General features: G+C 39.4%; 1 protein-coding gene across 5 annotated transcripts; it reads right to left on the bottom strand.

The window, feature by feature from the left end:
- Positions 1–2,171: 2,171 nt before the first annotated feature.
- meaf6 (MYST/Esa1-associated factor 6) lies at positions 2,172–18,274 on the bottom strand. 5 transcript variants are annotated; one of them, XR_009508680.1, is made up of 8 exons: positions 18,039–18,272; positions 12,262–12,377; positions 10,027–10,114; positions 9,875–9,920; positions 9,167–9,362; positions 7,051–7,084; positions 6,780–6,881; positions 2,172–3,015 (listed from the first exon to the last, which is right to left on the bottom strand). XR_009508680.1 is itself a non-coding variant. In XM_059954368.1 (7 exons), exons 1-7 carry the CDS (start codon positions 18,135–18,137, stop codon positions 3,007–3,009), a joined length of 588 nt encoding a protein of 195 aa, XP_059810351.1. In that variant the 5' UTR covers positions 18,138–18,266; the 3' UTR covers positions 2,172–3,006. The 5 variants fall into 5 exon arrangements, 3 of the variants coding, with proteins under 3 accessions (XP_059810351.1, XP_059810352.1, XP_059810353.1); XR_009508681.1 differs by having other exon boundaries at positions 18,048–18,264; XM_059954368.1 differs by lacking the exon at positions 6,780–6,881 and having other exon boundaries at positions 18,039–18,266.
- Between the last annotated feature and the right edge of the window lie 837 nt (positions 18,275–19,111).

The following is a 19,111-nucleotide window of genomic DNA, read 5'->3' on the forward strand; positions in this document are numbered from 1 at the left end:
ACCAGTCTCTGTAAACTCTAGACTGTTATGTTTGAAAATCCCAGATCAGCAGTTTCTGAGATATTCAAACCACCCCATCTGGCACCAACAATCATTCCACCAGTCAAAATCACGTTTCTTCCCATTCTGATGCGAGGTTTGAACAACTAAACCTCTTCCAGGGGTTTCCAAACTTCTTTATGCCATGGGCCAATAGCATTAGGCATGGGGAATCCCAGATCATATTCTGCATGCTTTTATGAATTGAATTGCTGCCACAATTGGCCAATTAGGGTGTACAGGTGAATGTAATAAAGTGATCACTGAGTGTAGAAGTAATCCAGATCATGAACTTTTCTGCAGATTTGCTCGTGCTCATGAACTTTTTTTTGTTTGGAAGGCAATATGGTAGATCAGGGGCAGTTTGGTAGATTGACCTTTTGATCTGCAGATACAGAATGCACACATACAATACTGTAGCTTGATTAGCTCTTTTCCTGCAAGCTGTTTAGAGGAAAGATGTAGCATTGACATAAAATTGGGGGAGGGGAGGATGGATAATGCTGCTTTGTTTGACACTAGTCTTCATTTAGATTGCTGTCACAGGCATGTTGATTAGGATTACATTTTGCATACCATCAAAATGAAAAGGTACACATTTCTGTGGGTAATGTATCTAATTTGAAGATCGTGCTCCAACATATTTTCTAATTGGAGTCAAAAACATTAATAAGGCTTAAAAGAGCTATAAACAATGATTGCTACTGCTTCCTGCATACCTCTTGAATCTGTAATTCAGGGAAGTGCAGATCTGTCATTTCTTTAAATGGATGGATTACGCACTGTGATTCAGGGAGCTGCTCATTGGCTAGTGGAAGATAGTTGAGGAAGACCCTGGCAATGACTTCCCTTCTATTTAACAGAAGAGGGACCTCTTTAATCAACAGTCAGAAGTTTCATCTCTAGCAATGATTTATTATTCTCTTCTAAGATGTGGACTATGAGGATTTGTGACTCCTTACCACCCAAGTTTTAGAAATTCTCAAATTATTGGCTCCAAGGGTCTTGTTTTTTTAAAAAAAAAGATATGGCCTTTTCTGTTTCTTACTGATCAGGAGTGATGGGAACATTGATCCTAACAGGCTGTTTAAGGATGGCGTCCAGGGCTACCACATCAGAAATAGTTGTGGAGGTCTTCAAAATGGACTTCTTCGAGCACATATCTCCTGTAACTATGGTTTACTAAAATTGAATATTCACAGATTTGTTTTCCATTGCCATGGAAGATGTTTCATTTGAGGTTGATGTTGTTGCAGGTTATTCGTTACTTTGTTTAAAATATTCCAACTTTTATGCTATTTTAAATATTTTAGTGTTCAATCAAAAAACTCGGTTAAGTGTGTAATGTAGGGTAACATATTTGTAATTTTTAAAAGTTCATTTCACACAAAGCCTTTAACGGAGAAAAGCCACTAGCCCTGTTCTTAACCCCTACAGTGATGGTACTGTCAAATCGAAAACAATGCTTTCAATATAGTAATTTTTCTTTTATACTATATATTAAATCTCAGAATGCAGTTACCACCACAGAGCCAAACATGATGGACAATCTACTTATGGCAAAACTCAAAACCAGCAATGAGAAAAATTATTCAGTCTAATAGGTTGAACTATTCTAGAATAAAGTGTCAAGTACTTTGGGAGAAATTGCATGCTTAATTTTCTAAACAATGCAATGTTATCTTTTACATTGAGCTAAACAACAAGACCCCACAAGACTCCAAAATCCATCCCCAAAAGAATACATTTTCTGCACTTCAATGCTCATCAGTCTGTAATAAAGAATCAGCTAAGATTAGGCATTCAAGAGATAGAATTACACCTGTCATCTCACTCGTGGCCAGGGAACTATTGTACATATCCAGTTATTCAAGCAAACTACACCCACTGCTGAAGCTCATGTCAGCCTATGACATTGCTGCTGCTCAACCCAACACAGATGGAAAGCGTGCAAGGAGCCAGCCGAATTCAAACCCGGAACCGCTCACCTTGACGTCCAATGCGGATGCCACAATACCACCAGCTGGCTATCCTTTGACATAGTAAGTTTATACTTATCAACTAGGTCAAGTATTTCCCATCAGATTTTAGGATGAAAAACGTTCAATAACTGAATAAACAACAAATTATATTTAAGTTCTTTAATACAAAATGGTCACAAATCCATTTTCCTTCTTTAAAAAAAATAATAAAGCCATGTGTCCAAAAAATGTCATAATTGTACAAATTAAAAAGGTAATATTTATACATACAATATCCAAAGCACAAAAAATATAATGGGTTCAAAAAAATAAAACCACATGTTGCTATTAAATCTAACTCCATTGAGTCCATTTAGAAATATCTGGAGATTATGGCCTTCTGTGCTTTTCTCACACTCACAGCTACACAAGGCTTTGACCCCAAAATGAGAACAATGTGCCTGCATACAAAATCTGTCAAGGCACAATCCAGCACAGAAGAAATTATTTCAAATTAATTTCAGGACAAAGCAAAATAAACCACCATTTGTACTCAAAGTGAAACAGGAACTTCCAATAAGAGATTTAAAATTTGAATTTTACCAAATGAAACACAACACTTTATGTAGAATACAATCTCACATAAATGTCACAGGTAACATCAAATATTTAAACTGAGTCACAACAGACATAAAATCGACCAATTAATTCCCCAGTTTCCCCTCACCCCATGACAATTTAAATTGGTTATAAAACCCAATGGATGCCTTACTTGTACAAATAACAAACAAATGGGCTGTAATCAGTGACGTCCAAATGAACACAAATCAGATGTAGCTGATAAAGACGCAATGTGTGGCCTCGAACACCAGGAGGAGGCAAGGCTGCCTTCATATAGTAGAGATCTGTTAAAATCATGGCAAATGCCTGAAGCAACTCGATTTTAATGTTTTATGTCCATGTTCCTTAAACTTTGATCTTGGCATCTGCAACTGGCAAAGGTCCTTTAGTAATCCTATGTAAATGATAAAGTTTTAAAAATTACATCAAGAATCAAAATACCCAACATATTTTCACAACTAAGCATATTATCCAGATCAGATAAAATGACCTAAGAGTGAAAGAACAATTTTACATTGAACTTCTACTGAAGTTTGGATATTCACTTTGCATGTTAAATGGTGACTTGCACTTATCAGTGAAAGACCAATTTAACAGCACATCTAATTATGTAAAAACTGGTTCCAAATTAATTCTTTCCAACTTAATTTATGTTTCATTGTCAGTGGAAAATTATATACAGTGGCATGCAGAAGTTTGGGCACCTCTGTTCAAAATTTCTGTTACTGTGAATAGTTAAGTGAGTAGAAGATGAACTGATCTCCAAAAGTCATAAAGTTAAGATGAAACATTCTTTTCATCATTTTAAGCAAGATTAGTTTATTATTTTTGTTTTGTACAATTTTAGAGTGAAGAAAAGGAAAGGAGCACCATGCAAAAGTTTGGGCCCAAGCCCAAGAGATTTGAGCACTCAGACTTTTCCCAAGGTCCTTAATTAACCTTAATTAGCTTGTTCAGGCTAAGTACTGACCATACTGTCCCTGCATGGTCAGTACTTAGTAACACCCCCTTTGGCAAGTATCGCAGCTTGTAAACGCTTTCTGTAGCCAGCTAAGAGCCTTTCAATTCTTGTTTGGGGATTTTTGCCCATTCTTCCTTGCAAAAGGCTTCTAGTTCTGTGAGATTCTTGGGCTGTCTTGTATGCACTGCTCTTTTGAGGTCTATACACAGATTTTTGATGATCTTGAGGTCGGGGGACTGTGAGGGAAGGCAAAACCTTCAGCTTGCGTCTCTTGAGGTAGTCCACTGTGGATTTTGAGGTGTATTTAGGATCATTATCCTGTTTACATCTTCAGCTTTTTTACAGACGGTATGATGTTGCTTCCAGAGTTTGCTGGTATTTAATTCATTCTTCCCTCTACCAGTGAAATGTTCCCTGTGCCACTGGCTGCAACACAAGCCCAAAGCATGATCGATCCACCCCCCTGCTTAACAGTTGGAGAGGTGTTCTTTTCATGAAATTCTGCACCCTTTTTTCTCCAAACTTATCTTTGCTCATTGTGGCCAAAAAGTTCTATTTTAACTTCATTAGTCCATAGGACTTGTTTCCAAAATGCATCAAGCTTGTCTAGATGTTCCCTTACAAACTTCTGATGCTGAATTTTGTGGTGAGGATGCAGGAAAGGTTTTCTTCTGATGACACTTCCATGAAGGTCATATTTGTGCAGGTGTCGCTGCACAGTTGAACAGTGCACCACCACTCCAGTCTGCTAAGTCTTCCTGAAGGTCTTTTGCAGTCAAACGGGGAGTTTGACATGCCTTTCTAGCAATCCTGCTGTTCTCTCGGAAAGTTGTCTTGGACTTCCAGACCTCAACTTGACCTCCACTGTTCCTGTTAACTGCCATTTCTTAATTACATTACGAACTGAGGAAATGGCTACCTGAAAACGCTTTGCTATCTTCTTATGGCCTTCTCGTGCTTTGTGGACATCAATTATTTTAATTTTCAGAGTGCTAGGCAGCTGCTTAGAGGAGCCCAAGGCTGCCGAATGTTGAGACAAGGTTTGAGGAGTCAATTTATAAGGCTTTGAAATGTGCATAACCTGGCCTTTCCTAACGATGATTGTGAACAAGCCATAGCTTTGAGCCCTTTTCCTTTTGCGTTATTTTGAAACTGTAAAAGATGGAAATAAAGAAGTAATATTGCCAAAATTTAAAGAAATGTGTCAGCTTTAACTTTATGCCTTTCGGAAATCAGGTCATCTTTTACTTGCTTAACTATTCACAGTAATAGAAATTTTGACCAGGGGTGCCCAATCTTTTGCATGCCACTGCATTTTTTGTTCACTAAATTAACCTAAAATGCATAATTAATATTTATTAGTGCTATCCATGTGCTGTTGATGGTCCTCAAGTGAGATTGGATTAGGGTTTCCAGTATTTGCACCTAATGACAAAAGTGCAACATATTTCCCAGTTTGGAGGGTAACACACAAACTTTGACATTCCCTTATGGCTGATGTCTTTACTCTAGAATCAATCAGACAATAGGTTTGAGGTATACTGTCCAAGATACAATATGCAAAATGAAAGCTTGCTTTGGTAGAGTCAGGGAATTGTTTTGGGTGGTGGAATGGCAGCCTATCATGCTGCTACTTTGCTCTGGATGGTAGCAGTTTCTTCATCCTGTTGCACTCATTTAGAAAAATTGGAGAGTATGCCATCATACTCCTGGCTTGTGCTTTGTGGGAGCCATACTCTGCAAAATACCCAGTCACTGAACTTCCCTTGCAGACTCAGTCTTTATATAAGCTCATCCAATTAAACTTCTGGTTATTGGCAATCCTCAGAACATTGATAATGGAAGATTTGGTGATGGTAAGTCTTTAAAGAGCTTGACAGATTCTGCCTTGCTGATTCTGCTCATTCTCTGGCACAAGATGTTATGATTATTTCTTGATCCTGATTTCTGACTCTGGGCGAGTTTGCACATTGCTCTGTTACCACATGAAATACCTCCGACTGCTCCTGTTTCCTCCTGCATTACAAAGACCTGCTGATTGCTGGCTACCTAGCTAACAGACCTTGTACAAGTGAGTCAGGGCAAGTGAGCCAATAGGGTGTTGAGTACATTGCAGAGAAATGGGTGGAGTTAACAGAATACTTTAAAAAACAGCATGGACTGAATAACAACACACACAAAATACTGGTAGAACACAGCAGGCTAGGCAGCATCTATAGGGAGAAGCGCTGTCGACGTTTCAGGACGAGGTCCTTCGTCAGGACTAACTGACTAACAGATACTATCTTTCCTTTCGGTTAGTCCTGACGAAGGGTCTCGGCCCGAAACGTCGACAGCACTTCTCCCTATAGATGCTGCCTGGCCTGCTGTGTTCTACCAGCATTTTGTGTGTGTTGTTGTTTGAATTTCCAGCATCTGCAGATTTCCTCGTGTTTGCTCTTTAAATGGACTGAATAGTCTCTTTCTGACAGAAGATAGCATTAACAATGAAATGATCCATTTCAATTGCTACAACAATTGTTGGGGAGGAGAGAGAGGCTTTGGGATTCTAACATTTTTACTATCATTCATTCTTTGGGGCACTCTTCTGTTTTCGTGGATGTCTGTGAAGAACAAGAACTTCAGGATGTATATTGCATACATTTCTCTGATATTAAATAAAACTACTAAGCTATTGCCCTATGTGCCAGATACAATGCTAGACAGTAGGGGATTTTCCCCTAGGTTTCAAATGTCTTCAGTTTTACTTGGGATTCCTTCATGTTACTCAATTGAGTTATGCCAAAATACCAAGGACATCTTACTTTACCTCTGGAACTAAGTTCCTCTGCATCATAGCCTGAAATAACGCATGCTGGCAGAACAGGTAGCGTTAGTTAGATCTGTTAGTGAGAAAATGGTGGCAGACAACAATGTTGCTGATACCTTTGCCAATGGGACAATAATTAGCTGGATTTGATTTTCTGGCTTTCTGGATGGGACATACTTGGGCATCATTTCATATCATAAATATAATTGTTCTGCTGTAATGTGGCTATAACTGTAACTAGTTCTGGGGTATCCACTGCTTCTAGTTGTTTTTCGGTATCACAGACTGAACTGAATTTGGCAGATGACCAGCTGTGAAACACAGCGGAAATTCAGGAACAACAGAGGTGAATTGATCAGTTCTCCTTGCCCAGGGCAGTTTCACGTACTTCTTCATCCTGGTCTTCTGCAACAAAGCTGGGGTGTTCCGCTACCTTTGAAATCTGTCCACTTCTGAGGTGCTTAAATATCCACCGCTATTCACTACTGGGCTACAGAGAAAGCATTGTTATCTCCAACTGTTAGATTATAAACTAGGTAACATGCTTCACCTTCAGATACTTCCATCTGAAATCAATTCACTCCCTCATTTTAAATGACAGAGATACTCCACAACATTGTAAAACATGTGGCAAGAAAAATAATACAAGTTGTACTTACACTTCTTGGCTTTTTATTCAGCTTGATATCAATCCTATAAGTAAAATAAGAATATTTGACACTGTTACTTGAAAAATCACAACACTTACCATCCACTGATATTAACAGCAACAACCAGAACATCAAAGCATTTATTTCAGTTTATAACTTGTTTCTCTTTAAATGGTTATTCTATTTCAGTTTATTTCTTGGCCTCTTACCAGCCCTGGAACTAAAACAGCATCTTGCACAAACTTAATGTTTAAAGCTATTTCATTGTCACCTTTCGAAATCGAAAGTTGGGTCACAATGTTGAGAGAAGAGAATATGATAAATTCTGTCAATTATATAAATCAAATTTATAGTTAGGGCCAAAAGTTGTTATGCTTTACATTTTCTGAAACTGACAGGACTAAAGCCAAAGAGTTGAAAAAGTAGCACACAGGAGAAGAAGAAAGGAAACTTAATGTCATCTGGCCATTGCTGGAGGTTGGAATCATAGACTAAAATGTTCCTATTTGATCTCATTTTGAATCTTACACTACAACTTGGCGAATTTGGTTCACTGTCAAATGATGAGTAGTGGACATACTGTATATACACCAGAAAACCAATAAAACTCATTCAATCATTTTGCGAATGCATAACGGTTATTTGGATCTCAATGATAGCAGCTGTAGCTGACAGTGTCTAAAATAGCAAAATTTGTAGAGGTACTAAATATTTAAATTCATCTCGAAATGGCTATTTATTAAGGTGCTCCTTTCCAGGGCAAAGTATTAAGACATCCAACCAATACACTGAAAGTGCCACAGAAAATCATGCTAATTGGTATCAACTTGAAATGCAAAATGATAAAATACAACTTTATACATGCTCACATATCTAGACACAGATTCCAATATTTATATACTTTCTATGCAAACTTAAATATCAAAATGATACACACTAGAAACAAAATTCTTCAATAAACCATTTTATACCCAAGGATTTTATTTGTAATCTGTATCATTCAAGTTCAAATAAAGATGAAAAAGACCTAACTTAAGGATTTGTGGGAAATTATTAATATCCACAGTCCTGCTTGCTTTGTGATTTACATTAAGGTGCTTATCTGTCTTTTTCTATAAGGATGTTCTTACTTAACTTACTGAAGGGTATTTATGGCATTTTTCAAAGCTGCAGAATTATGAAAAACACACTGATCAATGCTGAAATACATGCATTACTGGTGAGATGAAACAACTATGGAATGCAAACAGTACACAGCTTGGACACATATTCTGCTCACCAGCAGAGGTTTCTACACTTCCTCATAAATCTCAATGATTGATAACCATTTATTAGGGATTTAATACAAAGTTCATTCAGTATTATATAATCCTTATGCACAGAATATATCCTGAACACAAGACGAATTTAGTGTTTGGTAATCTATATACAATTATGTATCAGTGAGTATTCAATCCTAAAGCTACTGGCAAAGATACTTCCATAAATGTCTACAGTCTACACATCACAGTAAAGGGGAATACTGGAAAAGAGACAGCACATATACTGACAGAAAGCAAACTTACTCAAAGTCATAATCAAACATGCCAGATGGGCTTGATGGTAGCATAAAGGAGGAAAGAAAGCAACACGTTAACATATCAATTATCCAAACCAGAGTCTCAACCTTTTTTGAATATACAATTTTTAGCAAAAAGGCAAGAGACTACTGGTATTTTGATAAATTTACTGGAGAAATAAATATATCCAAAATGTTTTCCATTCAATATTTATAAACCCATAGAAAAAAAAAGAGAATTTAAAACAAAAACTTATTGCATGGTACAGTAAGAGCATTAATTCTGTCTAATCCATTTAATGCAAAGGCAAAAAAGTTAGTGGGTCAGTGAGAAGAGTCCCTGCAACAAACAGGCACTAAAACAAAATCATTACATCCAATACTGTTAAATTTAATTTATAAAACTGATTATTTCCAATAAGCTGCTATTCATTTATTATAAAAAAATTACCAAAGGAAATCCCATGTCACGTCATATTTTGTTCCCTACAATCCCAGAAATAGTTGCACAAGATTCATCCACTCTAGCCCACGCACCTGAGAATCTCATGAATTTCAAATAATTACCTGTGACGGTTTTTATTTTTCCTTTTCTTGTGACTCCCATGGTGACTGCTGGATGAGGTAGAGGAGGCTGCTTTCTGAGGTTTCACGCCCTGCAGGTGCGACCCATCCAATTCCTCAGTGTCCTCCTGGCTGGGTTCGTTCTCCTGGTTCTGGAAGTCTGGTGAATTGTCACTTTCTGTCCCACTGCCTGGTTCACCTAACATATTTCACACAGAAAATGTAACAGATTTTAAAAAAACATCTGCTAGTTCTACCTTTGATAACTACATTCTTCAAAGCACATCAGCACAAATGATCAACCTTAGAAAATGTCATCAAATTTTAAGTATTAGAAATTGTTGCCACAGCACTTCAGTTTCTAATGGTACAACCAAATACCACAGACAAAATGTTTACAGCATACATAGTGAACCATGAGAAGTTATATTACACTGTTGACACCATTGGTCATTATTTCTCTGCCATGATAAAATTAAAAAGCAAATAAAACCATAAACATGTCCAGGTTAGCAGAAATTAATAAAACAAGGTGTCAGAATTGCAATTAATTTAGAAGACTTGTTCAAAGCTTGATGACGTCAATATAATCACTCTTCTACTGAACCAACCTTCCCTGCCTCATTTCCAACAACTACCCAAAACATTTGAGAAAAATTGCCTGCTACAGGTCAATTTCTGTCAATAGATTAAGCATGGTTTTAGACTTACGTTTTTCCACCAGTTGGTCCTGGACACCAGTCAAAGCACTGACTGCCTACAATGAGAGGGATCGAACAATAACACTAAATAGACAATAAAAAATATATCTGCAAATTTTAAGCATCTTATAATTAGTATTTAAAAAAAACTGTTTTACGCACTGCTACTGAGGTAACAGAGGACTTGCTAAAGAGACGTTCTGCTTCTTTAAACTTCCTGTTCCTTCGATCATTCTTACTGTTGGTGTTTCTGAAATAGAAAACAGCCCTTCGTAGGTAAAGCACCCAAGGTAACTGACATTCAAAACTTAAAGTACATTGTACCATTTATGCAGGTGCCCTGATTATAAGATTTAAGAAAGAGTGCATACAGGGAAAGGGAAAAGTAAAACGAAAACAAGTTAGAAATCCTTCACCTAAATAGCTGGTTTACACAACTATTGGTTATGCTCCCAAAATAAGTGATCCACTTTACATGCTGCACAGGATGAAGTCATTCAGACATGAAGTAAAGGAGAAAAAGATGTCTTTGGTTTTGGTACACTTTTTTACTTTTGATCTTTGTAATTTTGAACTATGAGATGTATCTTGACACTTATTTGAATAATTGGGATTGTTGATCCACAAATGAATGCTGTAGGTATGGTTAAAACTGGCTTTCCCACAAGGCACTGTCATTAGTCAATAACTTGCTACATAACTGCAATACAATTTCATACTAGATTAGGTTATAGTTCTGAGAACTTCAAGCCTCAAAGGAAATCATCTTATATCAATCTGCACTCCTCAGCTGAACGCACTGAATTTTGTCCAGGTATGATTCCTCAGGCCCTCGAATCCACCTATACCTTTCAATGGTCATTCTTCCCAAACCGTGTTCCGTTCTTGTTGCCTCATTAATAGGAAGGATGTGTAAGCTTTAGAGGGGGTGCAGAGGTTTACCAGGATGCCGCCTGAGCTAGAGGACATGTCTTATGAGGATAGGTTGAGTGAGCTGGAGTGAAGGAGGATGAGAGGTGATCTGATAGAGGTCTACAAGATGATAAGGGGCACAGAAAAAGTAGAGCCAAGGATTTTCTCTCAGGGTAGAAATGGCTTATACAAGGGGCATAATTTTAAGGTGATTGGAGGAACACATAGGAGGGATGTCAGAGGTAAATTGTTTATACAGAGAGTGGTGAGTAGACAGGGGTGGTTGTAGAGGCGGGTACATAAAGATCATTTAAGAAACACTGAGATTGGCACATGGATGATTGAAAAATGGAGGGTTTATGTAGGAGCAGATGGTTAGATTTCTCTCAGAGCATGTTAAAAGGTTGGCACAACACCGAAGGGCCTGTACTGTGCCGTAATGTTCCATGATCTATCAACTCAAGCATTCAAATATTAGTACACTTTTTATTATGAGAATAGCAGTAGAGCCTAGTTCTATTCAACAGTAGGGTGATTGAGAACACAAGTCCAGCTGTACAATTCCCTAAACTGTGGTCCAATAGTCCTGAGGTCAAGTTTACTTATCCAAGTACTACCCTGTATGGGTGCAACTCAAGATACCTCTATGTTACTATGCAAAGTCTTATTCAAGAGATTCAATAGTCTGCAGTCAGAATAAGCAAATCTTAGTAATGAAACATACACTCACTTTATAAGGCACACCAGCTCATTAATGTAAATATCTAATCAGCCAATTATGTGGCAGCAACTTAATGCATAAAAGCATGCAGACATGGTCAAAAGGTTCAGTTGTTGTTTTTCAGAACAAACATCTGAATAGGGAAGAAATGTAATCCAAGTGACTATGACCATTGGTACAAGACAGGGTATTTTCAATATCTCAGAAACTGCTGACCTCCTGGGATTGATTTTTTTTTTACACACACACAAGTCTCTAGAATTTACAGAAACAGTGCAAAAACAAAAAAAAAACATCCAGGTTTATGTGCAAAAGTGCCATATTAATGAGAGAGGTCAAAGGAGAATGGTTAGATTGGTTGAAGCTGACAGGAAAGCGATAGTAACTGGAATAACCAGGCATTATAACAGTGGTATGTAGTAGAATATCTCTGATCACACAAGATGTTGAATCTTGAAGTACATGGGGTACAGCAGCAGAAGACCACAAACATACCTTCAGGGGCCACTTTATTAGATACAGGAGATACCTAATAAAGTGGACACTGAGTCTTTCTGGTCTATGGACGTGATACAAGATTGTTTTGGGGGCCAAACAATATAAACTTTACCTCTTTTTATTTGGAAAATTCACAGTAGCTATAATACATAATACATCTGGAACAGATTGAATTTTAAAAAAAGCCAAGAAAATCCATCACTGCAGAAGATATGAAAATCTCAGAATAATAAAAATCTGCCAAAAGCTCTTCCTGGTAAACATACTTCTGATTGGTTAAATAACGATCCCATCCTCGAATGATATTCCCATACATTTGAGTATCTTCCAAATAGCTTCCCTCAAAGGCATAGATCTGCCGCTCAAGGTTTGCCAAAGTCTCCTATAGAAAGAATAAATTAACTGTTAAAACTGTGGGAGAACAAAAATTCTCTTGTATTGCAATGTAATGCAGTGAGCATCGGTAAATTTCAGAAGTGGGATAGAAAATTAAATGCTTCATATTCTCTACATCTTCTGATTAAACCTTATTCACAAAAATAACTAATGCACAACTTTACAATAAAGGATACAGAAAAGGAGTATAAAGATCAATTATTGAAAATTCTGACAGGAAAATTAGTCCCATGGTAAGTATACATCTTAGCTATAAAACTTCTCAGTAAGATCTAGGTTCTAATTATCAATGGTCAGCATTTGGATATGGAGAATATTATTTAACACTTTAGGAATTTTCACAATTCAGGAATTTTATACTAGTCATGCAGCTGATTAACACAGGTTTACCAAAACATCACTGCTTTACCAGAAAAAATAAGGACAGATTGGATATTCCCAAATAAACTGGACTAACCTGTTCCAATTGCTTAAAAACATGGGATTTAATTGGACATAGAGAAAAAGTATTTTAACTGGTGCAATCTTGAAAATGCTTCAAACTGGAGATTAACCATTTAAGGGCGAAATCAGGAATTCCAATTGTATACACGAGCTTCCCAAAATGCAAAACTGTCTTTGCCAAAAGGCAATGGATACAACAACAAAGAAATTTCAAGAGATGCAAACCTATGAATTAGGATCAGGACACTCTTTAGGTTTCCTATGCCCTAAGATCATGGCTGATCATTCTGCAAGCTCTACTCCGCATTCCCATTTGTCCAGCAGAACCTATTACGTCCTTGGGAAGAATCTATCCTCTGCCTGGAACAAGCTAGAGTATCAAGACCCACTCAAGGAAAAGATTCACTTCATCTCTACCTTCATTTTTTTTTAGTATCACCTCTGGTCTTAGCTTCTCACTTGAGAAGAAACATCCTCCTCACCCTTTCAAAACATCTCAGGAGTTCACTTTAATCAGTTATCTCTGACTCTTCTTTACAAAACCACTTCATTCAACATTTTCTCACAAATCAACCCACCCGATTCACTCTCAACCTGGTAAAACTCTAAACTACTTACAATGTATTTCTATCCTTCCCTAGATCAGAAATCTATGCTATACATAGTATTCTAAATATAGTCTCACTAACACTCTGACTGAAACATAACTTTCTGACTTTTGTATTTTTGTATTCAATTCCCTTACAGGTAAACAATAACATTAATTACCTTTTCCCCTTATCTGAAATAGCTGCATACTTGCCTTCTGAGTACTAGGACACCTGGATCCCTCTGCAAATCAGAGATCTGTAAAAACTTACCAGTTAAATAACAGATTGCTTTTTATTGATTCTGCCAAAAGTAGGTATAAAAATTTTGTAAGCATGGGCATAAAAGGAAACAGAATTCCAGTTGCTCAGGAGTTCAATGTAAGGTCATTTATTTTACAGTGACTGAACAACTTATCCTTGTTCCTCTGTCTTTTATGTCAGGCGGTTATGGCAATGCTGAGGACTCTACAATAAGGAAAAACGGCTGCTGTAAGTTAAAAACAGACTTCAGTACTGACCATTTAGAAACAATAGAAAATCTGCAGATGCCTGAGATCTGAGCACCACACACCAAATGCTGGAGGAACTCAGCAGGCCAGGCAGCATTTAGGAAATGAGTACAATCAATGTTTCAACCCAAGATGTCAACTGCATTCTTTTCCTAGATGCTGCCTGGCCTGCTGAGTTCCTTCAGCAATTTGTATGTAGTTTTCAGTGCTGACCATACTGAATTACACAAAATAATCAGTAGCCACTTTTGAAGTTTCACACATCCAACTGTTGGCTTAATCAGATGTGGATGCCAAGGTGTGACTGAGATGGTGACTCTGAACAGAAACATGTACAATTACATACTGGAAATTATACTGGTCCCACAGGTCTATCAATACTTGGTTACCTAACCACAACCTATAACAAACACCTGTCCTGATGAAGGGTCTCAGCCCGAGATGTTGACCGTTTACTCTTTTCTGTAGATGCTGTCTGGCCTACTGAATTCCTCCAGCATTTTGTGTGTGTTGCTTTAGGAGCCTACAATTAGCTGGCTTTCTTCATTAATTATTCATAAAACATGGTCTGATCTTCATCTAAGTCACAATATTAGACAAACACAATGTGTCTAAACTATTAACACACAAACAATCGTACCTTTTCATGTCTTTATTAAACACCTTGTTTAATCATTCACAGCCTAGGCTGAAAAGTATGTGAACCCTTGTATTTAATAACTGGTAGAACCTCCTGAAGCACCAGTAACCTCAAAACATTTCCTGTAGTTACTGATCCCATTTGCACAACAGCAAGGAGAAATTTTAGACCATTCCTCCATTCAAAATTGTTTCAGTTCATCAATATTTCTGGGAGATCTTGCACGAACAGTCCTCTTCAGGTCATGCCACAGCATCTCAATGGTGTTAAGGTCTGGACTCTGTCTTGGCCATTCCAAAATATGAATTTTCTTCTTTCTTTTTCTTCTGTTGTTGATTTACTCTTGTTTTGGATCATTGCCTTGTTGCATCATCCAACTTCTATAAAACTTCAGGTGACAAACCACTACACAGACATTCTCCTGTAAAATGTCTTGATACAAATTTGAATTCATTGTTCCCTCAATGATTGCAAACTGTCCAGGCCCTGAGGCAACAAAGCAAGCCCAAACCATGATGCTCCTTTCTCCGTGCTTCACAGTTGGGATGAGGTTTTGGTGCTGGTGTGCAGCGCCCTTTTTCCTCCAGACATAAGTGTGCATTTCTGCCAACAAGTTCAATTTTCATCTCCTCTGTCTACAGAACATTGTCCCAGAAGTATCGGAGAACATCTAGGTGGCCTTTTGCAAACTTGAGACGTGCAGCAATTCTTCTTTTTAGAGAGCAGTGGTTTCCTCTATGATGTCCTTCCATGAACACCATTCTTGTTCAGTGTTTTTCTTGTAGTGGACACATGAACAGAGACTTTAGCAAGTTCTAGAGGTTTCTGCAGGTCTTTTGCTGTTACCCTTGGGTTCTTTCTCACCTCCTTCAGCATTGCGTGGTGTGACTTTGCAGGATGCTCACTCACAGGAAGAGTAGCAACAGTACTGAATTTCATCCGTTTGGAGACAATTTCTCTCACTGTGAACTGATGAACACTCAGGTCTTTAGAAATGCTCTTGTAGCCTTTTCCAGCTTCATGCATCTCTACAATTCTTCTTCTAGGGTCCTCTGTAAGTTGCTTTGATTGCAACATGGTGCACATAACCAGAACTTTCTTGAGAAGAACAGGCTCTGTCAGTAACTTGACATTGTATTTCTTTTTTATAGGGCAGGGCACTTCTATAATCCATACCCCCAATCTCATCTCATTGATTGGAACACCAAGACTCCAAATAGCTTTTGTAGAAGGCATTACCCCAGAGATTCACATACATTTGTGAACCTAGTCTGTGATTGTTTAAATGGCGTACTCAGTATTGATGAGAAGTATTATTAGTTTAGGCAAATAGTGTTGGTCCATTATTGTGCCTTAGATGAAGATCAAACCACATTTTAAGAGTAATTAATGCAGAAAACTAGGTAACTGCAAAGGGTTCACAAACCTTTGCTTACAATTGTATAGCTTTGTCTTTCAATTACTTTATGACCATAAAACAGATGAGCAGAATTAGGCCATTTGGCCCATCAAGTCTGCTCTGCCATTTGATTTAATATCCCCCTCAACCTTATTCCCCTGCCTTCCTCCTATAATCTTTGATGCCCTTACAAACCAAGAAACTATCAACCTCCAATTTAATTATACCCAATGACTTGGCATCAATGAATTCCACAGATTCACAACAATCTGGCCAAAGAAATTCCATTTCATTTCTGTTCTAATGGAATACCCTCCTATTCTGAGGCTGTGTGGATGAAGACTGCCTTATATCGAATTGCAAACTTCCCCACCTCAGATCAGGTGTTCCAGTTTTGCCCTTACACCCCAGAGCTGTTAGGTTATTAAGCTACCGTAAATGTAAACGCAGCTGGGAGAATCAGAAAGGTGTAAATACCTACGTACGAAAGAATAGGTTTCAAGGAAATAAACGGGGAATAGAATTGATCCAAGAGCTAGCAGAGATTTGATAAACCAAGCAACCTCCTGTTTTAAGGAAACATGAGAAATACTTTCATTCAGGCTGAGGCGCAAAATAAGCAGAAAGATATGCATTTAGATGATTCACAGTTACGATAATTAGGAATGAAAATTCAGAACACAGTTTCAATAATTTAAGCTGGTGGTTGTGAAGAGCTGCAAAGCATTACTGATAATTAATTTTCCATCCTGATTCACTTGAAATCCAATTCAAAGCATAGGGTCTTGTATTAATCTCATTCTGTACAAGAAAACCTACAAACACTACCAGGCTAAGTGCAATTGCATGCTGTTAGCCCACAGACCCAGTGGCCATTGGACCAATGTTACTAGACTAGAGATGCAGTGCCTGGTGGATGCGTATTACTGTTCCAAAGTCATAGCGGCCATTGGTTGAATGCTGTTAGCCTGTAGGTACAGTGCAGTTGGGTGGACGGCGTGAACATTAACACGCAGGGACTGTTCAGTGGACATTGAGGTACAGTGTCCATTGGGTGAACACTGTGGTCATCAGGGTGTAATAACTATTGGATGGACATTGTAAACATTAAATTGTCGTGACCTTTGGGTGGACGTTGTGGACATTAAAGTGCAGTGACCATTGGGCAGATGTTGTTGACATTAAGGCGAAGTGACCATTGAGTGAACATTGTGGACATGAAATGCAGAGACCATTTGGTGGATATTAAGGTATGGTGCCTGTTGGGTGAACATTGTGGATATTAAGGTGCAGTGACCATTGTGTGAACGTTGTGGACATGAAATGCAGTGACTATTTGATGGACATTAAGGAGTAGTGATGGTTGGGTGGACGTTGTGGATATTTAGGTGGAGTGACCGTTGAGTGGACACTGTGGGCATGCAATGCAGAGACTATTTACATAGAAACATAGAAAATAGGTGCAGGAGTAGGCCATTTGGCCCTTCGAGCGTGGACATTAAGGAGTAGTGATGGTTGGGTGGACATTGTGGATATTTAGGTGGAGTGACCATTGAGTGGACACTGTGGGCATGCAATGCAGAGACTATTTGGTGGGCATTAAGGTGTAGTGACCGTTGGGTGGTCATTCTGGACAATAAGGTGCAGTGACTACTACTGCTGGATGCACTCAGCCGGTCCATGTCTGCAGGGCCCGCCGCTGGGCAGCGATCAGTGGTGGGAGCAGCGCCGGCGAGAGGCGGCAAAGCAACCGGGGCAAGGGGGCGGATACTGGATGGAGGGAGGGCGGCAGTCAAGGCTGCGAACTTCCTATCTCCCGGCCCTTCAACGCAGCCCGCAGCTCCCCTCGAACCGGAGCCCCGCTTCGCCGATGACCCGCCGCGGGCTCCCGTACTGGCAGCTCTGCCTCTCGGGCCCGGCTCCCGCCGCCTGGCCTGGCCTGGCCTGTACCCGCCTTCCCTCCTCCAAACCGGCTACCGCCACGGCGCAAGGTCCCGCCTCTTTCTCGAAGCTTCGCGCCGGCTCCCTGCTTCTCAACGGAGAGGGTTTTGTTTTCGTTCCGCACCGCGCTCACCGCCAGTTCCTGCTTCCTCTTCACCAGCTCGGCCAGCTCCCGCCGGGTGTCCGGGATCTGCGGTGCCTGCGCCTTGTTGTGCATCGCCATACTGGAGATGAGGAGCGGGAGGCGCCCCAAGCTGAGCCGAGCCGAACCGAACGCTTCTCCAGGCCGCAGGAGCTCGGAGGCTCGGCGGACCTCCGGGCAGCAGGGGCCGCCAGCGCGACGCCCGGAACCCGGCGGGCGGACTGCCGCCCCGAGCGCCGCCGGCAGCACGGGAGGGCACATTGCAGCAGCCGAGCCCAGGAATGACGTCCAGGCGCACCGCCCCCTAGCGCAGTTAAATCAAAGTGCTGGAGACGCTAAACATAGTTAATATTTGAGGCCCCAACATCCCTCAGCAGACCATAGAACGGTACAGCACAGAAATCTTTATTTTCATTATTTAAATTATTAAATTAAGTATTTTAGAGTCTCGTTTTGTAAAATATCATGGCTAGTTCTATTCTAACTTAGTGGGTAGCATAGTTACTTAACTGTTAGGGCTGCACTTCATGACGCCAGTGATCGGGAGGGTTCCGTTCTTGCTGCCTTCTGTGTGGAGTTTCTATGTCCTCCCTGTGACTGCGTAGGTTTCCTCCAGGTGCTTTTGTGTCCTCCCACATCCCAAATGGCATGTGGGTTATTATGTTGTGGGCATGCTGTACTGATGCCAAAAGCATGACAACACTTACACCCAGCACATCCTCCGACCGTGTTGGCCATAGATTTCAATGTTTCTATGTACATATGGCAAATAAAGCAAACCTTTTAATCAGAGAACGGTGATGTACGTACTCTACCCATTGTTACGACCATCCAGACATTTACGACATTTGTCCAGACAAACAGTAGGCTTAATAATTCCTTAATGAATTATTCCCTGCAATTCATTCGCTCATATGCTCAGCAGCTCCCCCTATTGATTATTTTATCATTTAGCTATATTAAGACATAATTTTCAGTAGCCAGTTGATCTAACACTTTGTCATTGGGATATGGAGAGAAAGCAGAACAGCAGGAGGAAATAGAAGGAATATGCA

This window comes from Hypanus sabinus, chromosome 30 (genome assembly GCF_030144855.1).
Source record: "Hypanus sabinus isolate sHypSab1 chromosome 30, sHypSab1.hap1, whole genome shotgun sequence".
NCBI lineage: Eukaryota > Metazoa > Chordata > Chondrichthyes > Myliobatiformes > Dasyatidae > Hypanus > Hypanus sabinus.

Bases quoted from the DNA above. Each gene is read 5' to 3' on its own strand.
- meaf6 (XM_059954368.1), bottom strand. From the start codon at position 18,137: ATGGCGATGCACAACAAGGCGCAGGCACCGCAGATCCCGGACACCCGG. The intron at 9,363-9,874 runs GTAAGTCTAAAA...GAAATATGTTAG, and splicing joins GGACCAACTGGTGGAAAAAC to GTGAACCAGGCAGTGGGACA. The intron at 7,085-9,166 runs GTAATTATTTGA...TTTTACTTATAG, and splicing joins AAAAATAAAAACCGTCACAG to GATTGATATCAAGCTGAATA.